The 17,645-nt window shown below is 40.0% G+C and overlaps 1 protein-coding gene across 16 annotated transcripts in view; it reads right to left on the bottom strand.

Annotated features, from left to right (window-relative positions):
• LDB3 (LIM domain binding 3) overlaps positions 1-17,645 on the bottom strand; it is a 130,081-nt gene that overhangs the window by 112,089 nt on the left and 347 nt on the right. For 6 of the 16 annotated variants that reach the window (XM_069796086.1, XM_069796090.1, XM_069796091.1 and 3 more), the window contains exons 1-2: positions 11,323-11,453; positions 11,099-11,221 (exon numbers count right to left, since the gene is read on the bottom strand). In XM_069796086.1, coding sequence (XP_069652187.1) covers positions 11,099-11,191 — 93 coding nt within the window. In that variant the 5' untranslated portion in view covers positions 11,192-11,221; positions 11,323-11,453. Of the gene's footprint in view, positions 1-11,098; positions 11,222-11,322; positions 11,454-17,645 lie in introns of those variants that run through there. The other 10 variants (XM_069796095.1, XM_069796096.1, XM_069796098.1 and 7 more) reach the window with 6 other exon arrangements.

The raw sequence follows: 17,645 nt of genomic DNA, 5'->3' as shown, positions 1-17,645 counted from the left end.
GGGCTTGGAAGAGATGCACATATTCCCATGTTTTGCCACAAAGAACTTGCGGAAATGCTCACAACCACTATCTGCTTGTATTTTTTTTTTTTTTTAAAGAAGATTAATGTGTCCTAGTATCTATGCTCAGCATATTGTCTTCAGAGAAAAAGTTGGAGATTACAGTCTGAAATGACATTTCACAGGGTGAGGAAGCAAAGCTCTGCCGAAACTTAAGCATGGATATGTAGGAAAAGGGAATTGCTGAAGAGCAGGACAAAACCACTGTTTTGTGGGCCATAGGATTTGTGGTTGTAAAGGGAGGAAAGTCTCTTCCAGGAATTCTCAGTGGAGATATACTCTAGTCTCAATACAGAAATTACATTGGTCTTAGTTACAGCTTGGGTTCCCCAACACAGGGTAAGGAAGACTATTTAATACAGCAACACATGTAATCAGAGAAACAGGAAACCCCACAGCTACACACAGAACAGTTGTGAACCTCCATAAGGTACCCTGTTTAACCAACTCCTTCCTGTACCCTTACATCCCGCATATTCTTTCTTTCCCTTCACTGTTCTGTAAGAAATTATAACACCTTGTGGAAGGGTCTATAACTTTCACTTTCCAAATGCAGTCTTCATCTCTTTGCTCCCCCACTCGCGGTGCACTTAATCTGAACATCATCAAAAGCTGGGAGCAAAGAAAGGATGGCACACTCCAGTGAGGGAGAATGTGTGGTGTAGAGCAAGGAAAGGCAGGCAGGGGAGGAAGCCCACATCAAGCATCCCAGGCATATGGAAGGAGGAGAGAGCAGAGTACCATCCCACATGGAGCAAGGATGAATGCCAAGAGCCAATGTTAGGCATCTCCCACATGACCACAGACCACAGCAATATCAGTACTTGTCCTTGCAGCCAACTGCCTCAACTAAGCCATACAGTTCTTAAGCGTGGGATAGTTCCTCCCTCAAAAGAGAGGATAGTTTTGCTGTGCCTCAGGGATGAAACAGGCAAACAGTTCTGGCACCCTAATAATCTGTTAATTCTTTCCATCAGGGGCTTACCTCCAACAGCCTGCTACCCACAACTCTGTGCACTCATCCTGAACTACTGACAACTATATGCCAACACAGCACATACTTAATTTTAGAAATGTTACACTGAAAAGAAGCAGTACCAAGCAGTAGGCAACTAAACTGAGAAGAGACTGCTGTTCAAATAGGATTGGTTTGTTGTTGTTCAAACAATGACACTTACAGACTTTTGACCACTTCTTGTCATCAAGAAAGCAAAGCAGATATGTAAGAGACATCCTCATCCACCCCACCCCATACAGTTGACAAAAGGATTTAATCTTGAATAATGTGTTAGATAATTTAAGTAAACAAGTGAGGGAGGAATCTTCTAGACAGGAAAGCAATTCTGACAGTAGGTCAGGAGGGTACTCATATTTTGCAACTCTTGTCAAAAAATTAGCAAAAGACTATTCATTTCCTAGAGTAATCTTGGCCAACTCTGATGAAAGAGAACATCTTGTTTCGGCTGCCTATTTCTTTTTTAAACACCCACCATAGTACCAACTGCCCTTGGCCATTTTTGAACCAGCTATGACTACGTAAGGGGAGAATGCTGACATTCTCAAATAGAGCAGGACAGTCCCAGTGACCCCCAGCATCAAGAAAAGGCAGCCCAAATTCACCTTAATACCAGAGCATTCCAATTTGGCTCTATGCACCAGAATCTGGGGTTACATGTAGTATTTTTGGAGTTTTGGATACCATGTCCCATTCCAGAAGCTTGAGGTAAATGTAGCATTTGTTCCAATTCAAAATAGCTTCCTAAGTTAGAGGATGCTTTAAATATAGCATGAGAGTCCCACAGAGGCTTCCGAAGAGCGTGCATGGCACTCTAACCAGGTAAAATAAGTACTACAATGCCTTACAGTTATTTTTCTTCATGCCACAAAGACTAACTGTCACTAATGCTGGCTTTAAACTGAAGAGCAGTAAGTTGTTTAAAGTAAGTGTGTACCCTTAAGCCTGTTACCTTTAATGAGAATAAGGGTTTATGTCTGTATTAACAAGTATGGCTAAACAAGAGCAGCAAGTAAAGGAGCCAAAATAGCCCAGCAGCTGGAATTTGGACTCTGAGCAAGGGAAAGGAGGGGATATGGTGTGAGCATATGAAAGGCTGTGTTCCCCCTAATCCTCAGCTGCCATTGCTACAAATCAAGTGTATTTGGAAGGATTTTGGGGAAAGGTTAAAACCTATTTATGCACAGTGTCCAGGCACTGAACACCTGTGGCACAGATGATCACAACACTAGCTATGCATGTGGGAAGTGCAGAAAGTAACTCTACCCTTGCCAGGGGATTTGCACGCCTTTAAGACACTTGACCCATTACATCTTCCTAAAAGAAGAGCAAGATCTCATTGACTTTTTGGAAAAATGGCTGCTAGCCACTACTAACAAAAAGAAGAGTCACCTTGTATGAAGAACATTCAAGATGTCATCTGGAGCCATTTGTAAGCTGGAAACCTAATTCCAGAAACACAGAGTGCTTACATTCAAAGTTGGTGGGTAAAAAAAAAAGTTCTTTCTTGCCCCCATAAATAAGAGCTGGGTGCTTTTGTTCCTGAAAATATCTCAGAACAACACAAACTGCTCCACATTTGGGGAGAAAAATTATACTCTTCACGGATCTGAAAAGGAAAGTTTTTAGAACTGTTCCCAAGGGATACCCACCAGTAGCGCTGGACTAAGCTTCAGAGCCAGCTTCATATGATCAAGCTTTTATTTCATTTAGGACCTTAAGTTATGATAGCAGCTAAGTAAAATACATCTGGGTTTTTTTCTCATCATCTATGCAGTACCTTTTGACAGGTGATACCTCTTTGCTTTTAAATATAGGATATTATGTAAATTATGGGTCAACACAATGTGACTGAACAGCACACTTAACATCCTTGTCCTCACTCTGTATCGGCAAGAATGAAATTCTTTATGAAGAGCCATTTATTAAGTATCATAGCATACTTTTATCAAATCAGGATCTAAGAATTTAGACAATTGTAACAAAAAGCCTATTCTGAGATTTTGCTCTCAGGTAACCTTATTATTAAGGCTTTAATTACACAAGTACAGAAGAAAGAGCCCTTTAACATGCTGTATAGAAGCCATCCTTTTTAAACTAGCATTATTCATTTCAAAGCATAACATAGCTGACATTGCCAAACAATATTTTAAATTCGTTTCTTTCCTCAAGACTTGCAAGTATTGATTTTTACCATGTTCAGCAAAAATTTCCCTCCTTCCTCTCCCCTTCTCATGATCTTCCAATGGGGATTAATAACTTACCTGCACATGGAGCATCTGGCTATTCCTGCAACAAAACCCAGTGAAAAAAAGAGCAGCAGTATCTCATATTATATTGGACACTATTTAACACTAGATTATGCATTGAAATGGTACCTATGTGCAGAAACTTTTAATTACACACAAATCAACTACATCAAACCACGACAGTTCTCAGCTAGCTCCAGTCCACTATGAATGCCAGATTATAATGAAGACCATTGCATTTTGTACACCATTTTGATATTTTCACAGTGCTACCAAAGGTTTGTGGTATTTTTTTTAAAATACCCAAATTTTATAGAGTTATTTTATAACATACGCTTTATGCTACTAATTAGACAAGAGTGACCAGATGGGAACTGCTGTTGCTCATACAGAAAGTTAATGCTAACGTATTTGCAGAGCTAATTTCCCTCTTTGTGTTCCACTGGCTAGAGAACATTTTGCAATAATGTATTCAGAATGGAGCTATAGAGCTAATGACAGGGTTATCTGCTGTGTTATGAAGACAGCCATTTACAGAGTACAGATATGAGACACTAATAAAAAGTTCTACCTGAAAAAAGCTTATTGTGCATTTTAATTATAAAGCACTAACACTTCAGCAGCTTTAAACTCATAATTTAATGGTTACCTCCTGCTGTGTTTACTAGTTCTAAAAGATCTGCAAAATTATTAACTTCAGTAATAATTAAGTAAATCCGAGGACTTCCTGAAATACTACGTGAACTATATTCTCAAGTAAATAAACTCTAGGTCAAAGGCTGAGCAATGTGTCAGACCAGAATATCCAGTTGCCAGGGAACATCATTAAATGTTAAAACAAGAAAAAAAGGAAACATAACTCATATGAGCTGTGGATCTTTTTCCTTCGGTAAAGAAACCTTCTCCTCCTCCTCCATAAAGACACAATAACTATGGTTATCCCCACTTGTGAACTTCTCAGTTTCTCACCAGTCTTGGGCCCAAGTTTCTCAGAGTTAATACTATGCCTCCTGTTCAAGGGAAAGGTTATGTTCCCTGCCTTTTGCAGGAAAGCTGCAAAGTCACTGTGGAGTGGGTTTTGGCATGAGTAGTAAGCTAGCACCAATAAATACTGACCGTATTTACAACTGAGTTGGTAATTGCATAGATGCCGTTCAGCCCAATTATTTCATACACTGAGCTCTTTTCACGGATAATGCCGCATGAGCATTGATGATTCAGATGCAATCACACTCCAAAGAGAAAAGCTGCATTTAGCAGGTGAAATAAAGAAAGGGCTTCAAACCCATGAGTTATGTATTATGTGTCAGAATAGTCAGAGCAGCAGGTTTGATGATGTAGCATCATTTAAGCCAGCACCTCAGCTATTACAGGCCATTATTCATATTAGTCTGGCCTACCTTCTAAGAGGGCTAAATGTTTCTCCTGAAATTCAAAACATGGATAGAATTGAGAAACAGAATCTTAAATAGAGCTGTGCATGATGTCTGCACAGATACTGTGCAGAGTACATAATACTCCTTATACACCCCTGGCCTTCAGCAGTAAGCTTAGTATTTAGTGATTACTTTAATCACAAAGAGAAGAGGGGCTGCCCTTCAGTTCCAAGCACATACTTGATTTAAAGGAGAAATCATTTGACCAAGAGCTGTAGTTAGCTCCACATCCTTCCTGAAAGTTTAGTCGAGTACAGTACATGCATTCAAATCATATTGCATTATGATGCTAAGATTTAAATAAAAATTATAATAAAAGGACTCTTCCCCCCAAAATCCTGAGTTTAAAGATACAACAAGCTGCATGGATTTTTCAGAATGTTTTCTGCACAGAAAGAAAACAAAAGCTTCTTATATCATGATTGTTTAAGAAGAAGGGAAAAAATGGTACATCTTGTGCTGGAACTGCTTTGTATTACAAAAATTGGGTTTTTGTTGAAATCAAACCTTCTCTAAAGTGTTAGCAGATCAGGTGAAATAACCATTGGGATTACTCCTCAGACCTGATACAGTATTTTTGGTCAAGACAAGGAACGTTGTCTACCTCAGAATAACTAATGCCTTACCCTCTTAAAGCACCTTGCACAGCCAAGTTTAAACCTCTATTCTGCTTTATTCAGAGCAGAGACTTGAATCAAGTCCCCAGTACCCAGGGATTTTCTGATCCCAGGCACCAGAACCCATCTCTTTCTCTGGTCCAATAAATATTATTTAAACAGAACGCAACCAGAAAATTTGCTCCTTCCCTCCTTGTCCAACATACACTTGTCACTTGTGTTTGATGGGAGATGCAACCGTATTACACAAATGCCTTATATACTGAACTGTCACTTATAGTGTAGATGCTGACTACTGGAACATCTCAAACAAACAATACCAAATCAGGAGGTTTAGGAGTTACTTGTAGGGTTCAGGCTCACAGAAATACAATCATTTCTGCTAACAGTGGCTGTAAATATACCAGAATTGGCTTGCAAATTAGTTTGAAAGCAAAGATACCATCTAAAGTAAGGAGCATTCTCTCATGATACAGACACATTCATACATATAACAAATGACTGCACGTAATAAAATTCAGAATGCTGTAACTTTGGATGGGGTGACTGTTGCTCAAGAAGTGATCTACAAATTAAGCAGATTATCCCAAAGAAATGCTGATGCCCACAGAATAGTTTTTTTATCAAAAACAGATAGGAAAGTTTTGGAGTGTTCTTAAAAGTTGGCCTGAAAGTATGTCATTTTCCTCTCACAAGGAATTATTTTGAGTTAAATTGTAGAAGAAGACTGGAATAATGTGAAACCACTCATGCATAAGAAATTAATACAGTTTATCTAGACATAAGACAGTCTTTACATTAAATGGGCCACTCCCTCTCTCAGCAGTTGACTTAGTCATTTGAGTTTTTGGGAGAAAAGGAAACACCTCTACTGAATAATAGTTAAAAAGGCAGGCTTTTAGAGGACACAAGACTCACCTGTTAGGTTTTGTAGACTATCAACTATTATAAATACTAATCTATGGCTTTTAGTATGGTGAAGGACTTCACATCCGGAGATGAAAAAACCCTCTCAAAATTGCAGTCATAGCTGTAGGACAACTACTCAGCAGTTCGATTCACCAGAGATGAATGCTTAACAGGAATCAGCATTTCAAGTGAACTTGCTCAATTTCTTCAGTTCAGTCAATACAAGTAAACTGCACTCTTCTGATCACAATTTGTGTACAGCAACACATGGCCATCCAAATGACAGTTGCAGAATGCATAGTGCCTGACCCAGATAATCTGAGGTTTCCCTGCATTCAAGAATAGAAGAAAAAAGCAAAGAGGGATTCCCTTCACCCATCACTTGCCTGTTTTAAGGCTCTGATATCCCATATGCAATAGGCCCACAGGAAATGAATACTCTCACATAGCTCCTCTGAAGGAAACAGTCACAGAGGGAGGTTGACATATGTATGCTAGGGAGTGGAGGAAGGACAGGAAGTAATCAGGAATAGATGCTGATAAAAGGAATGAGGCCAACAAATGTGAGTAAAGCCTTCCTGCTCCTCCAGAGACATGGACTGCAAAATGCTAGAATAGGAATTTTTCCCCCCAAAGAGCTCTTTCAGGCTGCTTGTATCAGAATAAGTATAAAGATCAGCCAATTTCCATTTTTTTCCTATTAGCATTTGCCATTTCCCCTCACTGCACTTACATCATCACCAGACTTCAACTTCTTCCTCACTTAACAGAATAAAGCCAAAATAATTCTCTAACACTTTTCCCCACTGTTCTGGATAGTATTTCTGCTATCTCAGATGATGATCCTTGCATACCTTTCAGCTCATTGCATCACTTGCAACCTAGTCTGTCTCACTCAAAAAGCTTGCTGTTCAGCAATAATAATTCAGAAATATATGAAGAGGCTCTGCTATTGTGTCCATCCATGTACAATCATACCATCTTCAGTAACATGGCAACACAGCACTTATATAATTAACTATGCCTAAAGCCTTCTTACAGAGGATTAGGTTTATAAAATTAATGAATTCTGCTTCCTTCCAGACAGTTCATGCAAGCAGTAGGATAAAATAACCTGCTTTGCTGCCCACATCAATTTGGTAAGACCAGATTTAGGCATGTGATCACACCACTGGTGACAGCTCTTAGCATTGCCAACAACCTGCAAGTCTCATTCATTTCAGTAGGACTGACAGATGCTCAGCTTTACTAAGAGTCTGTCAATACTGTTCTCCTACCTCTGCTACCTGCCCATGACATCTCATGACAGGATTTGTTCTAGGTAATAGGATGGTCTGCAGGGTGGGGACTGGAAACACATTTTTTAAATCTTCCCAGAGTATTTTCTAATGCCATTGTTAAAGAGTGTGAAAGCTGTACAGTGACCTTAACTCTTCTCCACCCGTTTTTGACTCCTCCTTTCCTGTCCCCACCCGCTACATTAGTCAGGCACTTTTTAGATAAAGAACAGATAAGCAGAACAATCCATTTCAGGGGAACACATCTTCACCTGTCACCCAGCTGACTGACTCCTGTGTCTTATGCTATTGACTATTCAGCAGTGAGCTGATCACCTGGACCTACCTGAAGGGAAGAAAATACATTGTCTCAGACAGCATTTTTAAGAGCCCTTTAAAACTGAACTGTTAAGCCAAACAGCTCCAAGTAGTTCCCTTCCTTGCCCACTGTTTTAAGAGCATTTTCCTGAACAGAAGCATTAGCAATGCCACAATCTTGCATTGTGCTTTTGTCAGTAGGCTTCGAAGACCTTCAGGTTTTCTCCCCTGCTTCTCAGGTGAAGTACAAGCTGAGTGGGAATTGTATGGGGCCAGCTGACAGAGTGCAGGTCAACAGACAGCTAAGCCACAGCTCTGGTTCCTAAATCCAGGGTGCCCACTTTATGTCTAGATGCGGGCTAGCTTCATACTGGCACAATACTAGCTTCTCCTTTCAGGAAAGTCCTTGGAAATGTGCAGGCATAAGACTATAGATGGGATGAACAATCCCAGTGTGGTAGACTGTTGCCATCACCTTTCTCAGGAGCTCAGAGGCAACTCTCTCATGGCATGACAGAAAAGCACAAAGCCTCCATGAAAAAGCATGAATCTTCTTTTCTCTGTGGCCCACTCACAGACAGTCTAATTGAGTGGGGGTAGTTAGAATATAAGGCGCATGTCCGCATGTAAACCCTATCTGCCTGCATAGACAGATACTACACATGTGTACGTGAAAGGGCCATGGCACATCTGGTATTGAAAGCAATTATAAGACCCTTTAAGTTGAAGTGTTTGGGGTTTACGACTCATCTTGCACATAGAAAGTCTAATCCCATCTCAGGACAGCTGTGGATCAAAACCAGTCCATAGATAAGTGTACAGCATCCACTGGCAACATTTAGAGCTGTGTGCTCTTCTCAAAAAGGGCGACTTTCCTCACGGTTATCTTCCCTCCCCCACTCCCCCCAAGAATATCTTGAGAATGTAAGTACAGCTTTCCTTTTCTCCCATGGTAAGATTGCAATTATGGCTAAGTTCACAGCTCTACTCACTTATGACTGCAAATTGCTGATTAAGGGGAACATCTGATCTGTTTGGAGATATATTTATGTGAAAGATGCTAAAGAAAAAAGAGACTTTAAGAATATCATCATCAAAAGCCATGTATTACACTGTGTTCCAATTAAAAAAATATTACAATCAGCAGGCATTCCTACTCCAACTCCCCCTGAAACAGACTACATTCATTTCTGCATGCCCGCTTTCCCCCCTCTAAGGCAGGCTACAAAATCCAATCCCATCCCAAAGCAACGCTCCCAGCTAAAAACTGGGCCTCACTGGGAAAGAGTTCAAAACATTTAACAGTGATTTCTGATGCTTCTACTGCTGGAAATGCAGCCAGCTGTATGAAGAGGTAATTCCTCCACACCTCTGGGAATACAGCCATTGCAGTTTCACTCCTGCTCATCATAAATTCTCAAAAGCTCCATGAGAATCATACAGCCTTTGGTCATAGTCAGTATATTTAAGAGATTATAATCTGAGACAATGGGTTCTTTGGGAAACAACCGTTTTTTAATTTCTGGTTGTGTCATATACAGTGCAAGTGCCACAGCCCTTGACTGACAGCCTCTAGGTGTGACTGAATTACTTACAAAAAAAATAATCAACACCATACAGTGCAGGCTGCACAGTGTCTTGAAAATGTCTGCAGAAATATGTTGGCACCTCTCTGTACTTACCTTCGGTGCAATAAGGAAAGAAATACCAAAACTATTTACCATAGTGAAATTAGTATAAATTTATGAAGTGAGTTTATTTTTGTGGGCAGGGGTTTTTTTGGTTGTTTTTTGTTTGTTTTTAGTAACGCTGACAGAACAGCCTTCTTTGCAATTACTATGCTGCTTCTGCAAAAGGGGTTATGAAAAGTTCCTCTCATCATCATAGGACTTAATACTAAGATAAATGTGGCTCTGTCTTCAGAGAAAGGAATATTGTGCATAAGAATAAGGGAGATCAAATAATACAAAGCTTTACAGTATGAATATGAAATAGCATAGTTAAGATTTCAGAAGCTCACTGATGACTTTGTTTCATGATTGTTGCAGGGATATCAATTTGGTACCCACAACTTAACAGACTGTATTTTTTTCATTATGAAAAAACAGTTTTCAAAGTAGTGTAGGTGGCTTTTTTTGCAGTGGAGCAGACCTTTTGTTTGCATTCTATTTGTTTGTCTGATTAAATCATTCTGGTATTCCTTTTAAACACTGTTATATAAGTAATCTTGTCATTGCTGTGCAAAATAAGCCTTCTTCAGGTGATTTGTGGACGAACCAAGACATCTCTAAAAAGATCTGAACATTCTGGAAGAGACTTGAAACTGTCAGAAAAGAAAAAGGAAAAAAAAATAAAAAGAGGAGGGAGCTGCAAGAGGTAATAGAAAGCAGGGTTCCCAAACCAGAAGTTACACAGAACTAGTTTGATAAGAGAAGGGTAGGTAAGGGAAACGCTTACAAATTTCCTGAAAACCATCCAATGTTAAAAACTTTTAAGAAACTGAGGTAATTCAGGTAATAAGAGCAGTCCACTGCAACACCTTAAAATATTGCTCTTAGGGGGAAAAAAAAAAAAAAAAGAAAGATGTCTTGGAAATAAATGGACTAATCAGTAATTGACAGATATACCACGTAATTAATTATTAAATCACATGCTGTTTGTCAGCTGCAAATGGAAGGCTTCTGCATAATTTAAGACCGTATTTTAAGCACTATTGAGTCTTCTGCTTGACATGTCTAATTTTCATCCAATTATTGCTCGCCCTCAAAAGAGGGGACATGTATCCCTATCTTTGTTCAGTTTTAACACCCAGACTTCACGTATTTACAAGCAGTTACATGTTTATTTTCTACAAATATAATTTTATATTCCCATTCATAGCTGTTCTACTCCCTTCCCCCCAAATAGACAGCACCAGTGAGGCCTCTATCAGCAGAAAAAGAGACAACACTGTACAAAACAGAACTGGAAGCTTTTTTAAATGAGACAGTATCATTCTTAAAAATATACTAACCAGAACTGTCTTCCTGAGGCATCATCAATGCCAGTTGTACCCTAAACTGGTATATTTATAGTCCACATTATATTCTCTTTATTCAGACCTAGCTGCAAAGATCCTTTATTTTGCTAGGCCAGGTCAGAGTGTACATATGATTAGTTCACTGCTATTTTCAAACCTAAACAAGCTCAACAAGGTTTGGTTTTTTTGCTCACTTACTCTGGAGATGGTCAAGGGCATGTTGAAGTCCTTGCCCCCTTGCAGTCGGAACCCCCATGGTCCAGGTCCATTCAGAGTCACGCTGTAAGCCATTTTGTACCTCTTTTACAAGGCAACAAAGCACTGCAGAACAGAAGGATAGGGTAGACAGAGAAAGCATGAAAAAACAGAATGAGAAAAGGGAAGAGTTTTATATAATGAAAGCAATTCTCTTTCTGCCTTGCCTGTTCAGTTGTGCTCTGATATCACCTAAGAATAGATGGGAGCTATAATGCAGATGCTGATATCCCGGCTGAGTAGGGCCCATAAAAGGTTTGTAACCAGACACCTACTATGCAAAGACTTCATGACTCAGAGGTCTAATATAGCCCCCAGGGAAGGGGACAGATCTTTCTAGGCTTCCCAAGCCCCTCTACATGCTCAGTTACTTTATGGACAGACAAAACACATTTTGTAATAAAACGAGCAAGCAAACTCCCATGCTAAAATCCCAAACACCCAAATCTCTTTACTAACCTGTTAACATCTACATGGCCATTTGTAACTTCTGCTTCAGAACATATGTTTATTGCACTGTGATATATAATGTAGTACAAACAAGTTTTTACATAGATCTTTCTGTATATAGCAGGAAAGGCACCAAAAAAAGGAGTGTTTGCCTTGTTTTGCACTGGTTTGTTAAACTGAAAAAAAGTATATACTACATGCATTTAGCATCACAACTCCCCCCCGCCAACTTCATGTTTGGCCCTTGGTTCCACAGCCCTCGCTTTCTCAAGGGAAAATTAAAATTTATTCTCTTTAAATACAGAAAGAGGTATTATGGGTTATTTCTAATCAGCATTTAATTTCCATGGCAAAAGCATAGTTTCGCTACATACCTGTCTCACTATTTCAATACAAGTCTTCTAAAGGCATGACACTTAAGCAGCACGCTAAGAAAAAAAATAGCTAGCTAACTGCTTCCTTAATTCATTCTTTGATTTTTCATCGTTTATATTCCCATTGTTAGATGTTCCATAAAACTTTATAATCCTTGTTCAGTAATGCTGGATAGCATTTCTGCCTTAGATTTGGAATAGCTAAAATACAGAGAACATGAGGGAAGGGAAGAAGCTGTTGGCAGAACTACAGATGTAAACAAAAAGCTTCTGCTCTCAGGGTAAAGCTATAAACATTAAATAACACTCAACCCTTTCAAGTCATTAATCTGTGCAGGACCTCCAGAACCACTCTCCTGTATCTCCACAGCATCCCTGCCTTCACCCTCCGATTAGAAAGAAATTCCCATTATGTTAAGGTGAAAAAAAAAAGCACAGGTTTTACTCTGATAATCAAAAAGACAACGAAAACACATAATGCACTAGAGTGAGGTAGCTCAGTTTGAATGTTGATAATCGGTCACTCTGCCCATACACCTACCTTAAAATGCAACAGAAAAACTGATGGTGAAATGGCAGAGAGCAAACACTACCAAGGCCTCAGTCTTTATCTGAGGAGATGGTAAATAATTTTTCAAAACCATGAGGCAATAAGTGTTTGTTTAGTATTCATAGTGGCAGAAAAGCCATTTGTACAAGGGAATAATTAAGCTCCGCATAGACACTAGACTAAACCACATAACCATATTTTTTAGTCAGAGGTCCAAATCAAACCACAGCAATTCACATGGATTTGAATGAAAGTTACACTAAACCAGTAGAACTGGCCCAAACTAAAACCAAAGCAAATAGCAAGACACAGCTTGAAAAGAAAATGGTTTTCTCATGTCTCACAAATACCTCTAGGGCACATTTACATTAACAGCATTTGTGACCTACCCTATATGAGCCCAGAACCAGTGATGTTTGGATGATGACTTTGAGGGGAGACAAAACTGACTTGTTGCACTTCAAATAGCAGAGTTTTCAGGCCTGCCAGTTTATCTAGTAGCTCTCTTTCTAACCACTAGTACTGGATTTATTATTTTTTATTTAAAAGGTCACATGCACACACAAAAGATTGAAGGTAAATTCTCATTGCACTACTCCTTTCCTTTTCCTAGGAATTCACTGCTGGTTTTTAGTGCCCTTCCTTGGCTCCATTTCAAGGGTTCAGGAGAATGGAATAAAACCAGGAGGAAGATAAACATAACAAGTCATCGATTCACTAGTAAAGACCGTATCACAGAAAAAATTATTCGAAGACAGGTTATGTTTTTATCGACTGTGAATTCTGTGCATGTTACCTTCCTATACCTAAATCTTCAGTCATTTGTGTTAAAAAAAAAAAAGCAGGGGGGAGCAAAACCCAGAACATAATAAAATTGTACAGCAAGCTGAACAGAGCTAAGCATTAAGAAACAGAGATGCTGTTTAATCAAACACTATTTGCTTCTATCCTACTTTCACATGTGTAACATGCCATTTGCTTATCAGTTTAGGACATCTGAAAGGATCTGTGAGATCCTTCAGGCTGGGTGGCGTGCTAGGAAACTAGCATGGTAATCTCATTAGGTGCACTGTCATTTGAATGAAATGTTAAACTGAGGTCACTTGTTCCTACTCCTTTGGTTTCTATCTGTGTCTGCATGAACGTTCAGCATAGCTTGGCACTTTAAAAAAGAAAGTGTAGAGGATATGCCAGTGTCCTGGCCAACGCTCCCCTTCAACACAACAGGACCCCAGCTCTTTCACATGCCTGCACTATCACTACCAGGTGCACTTTGGAGTAAAAATATTCCACAGTTTTCTTTCTCCAGGCCTCTCTAAGTCCTTTCCCTCCTGTATTTGTTTCCCCTCTGCCTGCCTGGAGAAAGCTCCATGCCTAATAATGAAGTGCAAACAGTAAAGAAGCTCGTTCTGTAGTCACAGCTTCATTTGCTGGGGACACTCTTAGCACAGGTCTCTCTTCCTTCTACAGACTTTTAATACAATCAGCCTCTAAATAAGAAAGCTGGTGATCCACTCAGATGACTATTTCAACCCTGCCCCATTTCCAAAGGTGAGAGACACAGGTGTTCTCACAGTCAAACATCTGGAGCAAACCCAGGAGCTGGACTGGTGCAGCAGGTACAGCGCCATCACAACTACCAGCACAAACCTCAGCAAAACCTTCTGGGAAACTTGAGGATGACATAAACTTTGTGTACATAATAGACAATCCCCTTGTTTTCAGAAGCTTGTGATGTTTAGATTAGGTTTAAGTGGCTTTACATAACTGCCTGTTAGACTTTTCCAAAAAATGTTGGGGTTTTTTTGTTTGCTCAAATAACAGTATTTTGTTTCTCTTGGTGTGCCTTCTTCCCTTCATTCTCCAGCTATGTCAAGATCTACGACTTGCTTATAGTTCCCTCCCTTCAGACAGAAGCTATGCTGAGTCAGATGAGGCCACTGGTATAAGGATTAACATTTAAAGAAAAAAAAAAAAACCAAAACATACTCTAGGAGCAGGGTGACATTTTCTCTACAGATATCAAAACAGAGAATTGTCCAGAGCTCATGAGGTTCCCCCCAGAGCTGTTCCCAGCTGACTGATGGGAACAGTTGTGAGGAAGCTGGATGGGTACCAGGTTCTGTGGGCTCTGGAGCAGAGCAGAGTGCTGCCACCTCCAGCAAATGTCTCGGAGCCTGAGCAGAGCCGTCCTTCCACAACTACGTCAGAGATGTTACACTAGCGGAAACAATTCACATATGCTAGGAGACCATGCTGTATTACAGTGAACTGACTTTAGGAAAGCTACAACTGCATGCTTGGGAGTACATAACCATTAAGTGAATGAAATAAAAACCGCTAGTGTCAATGCTAAGTTAAGGTGGAAGGAAACAAGTAATGGAAATTCCAATTGTTCAAGTTGCTACTACCTCATTAAGCTGGCCACATTACTCATCAGCTATATTTTAGCTGCAGTGGTAGATGTGCTTATAGAAGAGCCTTGAATTACTGTTACTGCAGCAACAAGGTTGCATTGTTTGTATCATTAAGCATTTCAGAAGTAGATTGCTTGAGAGTTTGACTTCTGATCTGCAATAGACTATGCACCTTTGGCATATAAAAAGACACATGCAAGGTCATGGTTTCCCTTTTATGCTTTTCTTTAGGCAAGTGAAAGACTTGCCCTGCAGACGAATAAACTATCATTTCTTCTTTGATAAAAAGATCTTCAACAAGCAGGATAGACATTCCTTTAAAAAAACAAAACAAAAAAAAACACAAAAAAACAGACAAAAATATTGGCTGCCTTTGCTTCAGTCTACTTCACCTGAGGGAGTGGCAGTACGAGAAGGCAGCATTCAGCTTTATGACAAACATGTCCTATTTGTCCCACAGGTTACTGCACTGTCCCCAGAAAGACTATCTACACTCTTTCAGAAGACTGAAAAGGCAAGGAGAATGGATCGGGAGTGTGCGAAGAAACTACTCACCTAGATACATGCATGAATAAAACCCAAGCTTTAAACCATATGTCTGATCTCTGCAACCCTAGAGTTTTCCAAAATTTTGAATTAACCCAATGTTAATTATATTCCATGTGGTATAATGAGGAAACAACAGCTGTATTTGGGGACTGATCTTCATTGCAGTCCACAGGACAAAATAGCACACATTTACCATATATTGGCTAATCAGTGCTAAAGAATTTGAAACTGACACATTAGAGATGTAAAAGCTTTTTAGCTCTGAATTCCTACCTTGCCAATGTCAAACTGAATATAAAAGTAATTACCAAGAGCAAAGATTTTTCCTGCAAGTTCAATAGTGTTTCCAAAGTGAGACTATTCTACAATGCAGAAGAGCTCACTGCCATCTTTTTTCCTTCACTGCTGGGCTCTGAACTAAGTTGAGCTAATCCTACTCGTACTTCCATGTACAGCTTTGTTTCACCCATTTAATCAAAATCCTTCAATTCTCACAGAACTTAGTATTTCTGAGTTCCTCTTAGTCCTTTTATCAAGTTGTCCTAAGTCCTGTATTTTGGTCTTTCTTAGGAAGCTAAATTTTCTATCGCATTTGGCTTCACCAAACTCAACTTTGTTGATACCTTTCTAGTAATGTGGTTTGCGGGTCCCAACAAGAGTATGGTATCGCTGGGGAGCCATGCTAGAGCAATATAATGATGGAATATTATCTCCCTTCTCTGTAATACAATGTCTTCAGAAATGCGGCCCAAACTGTTTTCTGTTTGGCTGTTTGCTGCTGCTAGTATCACCTTACCATCAAATTTGCTCTTTACCCTCACCTCCAGATCCTCCACCATGACTACTTTCACCATTACAGAAAAATGACATTTCACACTTTTTTCCCTGCTAGGTGGCCTGCTTTTTTTCCTGCCACCACCTCTTTTCACTACCACAAAAGACTGGGTATAGACCATAGCCTGGTCAGACTTGATCTTTAAAAGATTTGAAGATTTTTGGTAACTATGTTAAACTGGAAACCATACCTGCAGAGAGACAGGCTACCAAGGGAAGGGAAGAGGAAAAGATACCTGTCCAGACTGTTTACAAAGACTTTTTTGCCTGTGTATTACAAAAAAACCTTAAGTGTACGGTACTAAGTTCTCATCTTACCAGCATTTCATTGTTTTTAAAGACACCCACTACAGCATGTAATACTTAACACTTCTATGGCACCTACCTTGCCAAGATATCAAATTTCTTTTTTTAAGGTAAAGAACACCTAAAGACCTGTTGTTGTTACCATGTCCTTTTTACGTGTGTAGCCATGGAGCTTAGGTCACAAAATGAGTCAACAGCAGCAACTGGATTAAAATGTAGGGCTTGGTTTCTAATACAGGTACCTGAACCAGAAAGAGAAGGTTGCAAAATGCATTGCTGTTCTTTTTTTATCATTCTTTCCCCAACTCTAGGCTGAAACCAGGAAAGTTTATAGCAACCCTGTGACTACTGTAATTTGTGCCTTGCTGCAAGGGATCCTAATTGACTCTTTTGGCTTGCAGGAGAAAACAGCAAAAGAAAAAACCCAATCAACCCCAAATGCACACACACACACAAACGTCTAAAGAAGCTCTGTGCAGATCATTTGTCAGCTCCACATAGACCTGAGCTATGACATCGATGTCACAGGATGTCTACGGTGTTGGCTTGCCTTCAGAGAGCCTGAGGTTTGGCACAGCGCAATGAATGTACAACAAGGCTTGAAGAGGGATCCTGGGCTGTCAGTGTAGTTTGTCCATTGCACAGATTCCTCAAGGATCATGACACCACGCTGATGTAGCAGCGCGCCCCTACGCATAGGCTCAATATGCGCATGGACGCAAGATTTAATCTTAAATGGAGCGGACTCCCAAAAGTTAGATCTCAGCCAAACGACTCGCCTACTCCTTTCTGCCCTCCAGCAAAGGCTTTACCGGGTAACGTTTTCCACTACAGAAAACCTCTAAACCTGCAGGGCGACGTTTAAAGACAGCAAGCGGCTCCCACTCTCTGTAGCCGGCGCTCGCAAGCCGCCTTTGGCTAGCGGAGCGCCCGCCTTTTCCTGCCCGTCAGGCTTTCTGCTGACCTCTTAACCGGCGAGCGCTTGCAGCCCGCTCTCTCTCCGCGGAGCC

Source organism: Haliaeetus albicilla, chromosome 11, assembly GCF_947461875.1.
Source record: "Haliaeetus albicilla chromosome 11, bHalAlb1.1, whole genome shotgun sequence".
Classification (NCBI taxonomy): Eukaryota; Metazoa; Chordata; class Aves; order Accipitriformes; family Accipitridae; genus Haliaeetus; species Haliaeetus albicilla.
Note: the sequence above shows the minus strand (reverse complement) of the source record. Positions and strands in the feature narration are given on the sequence as shown.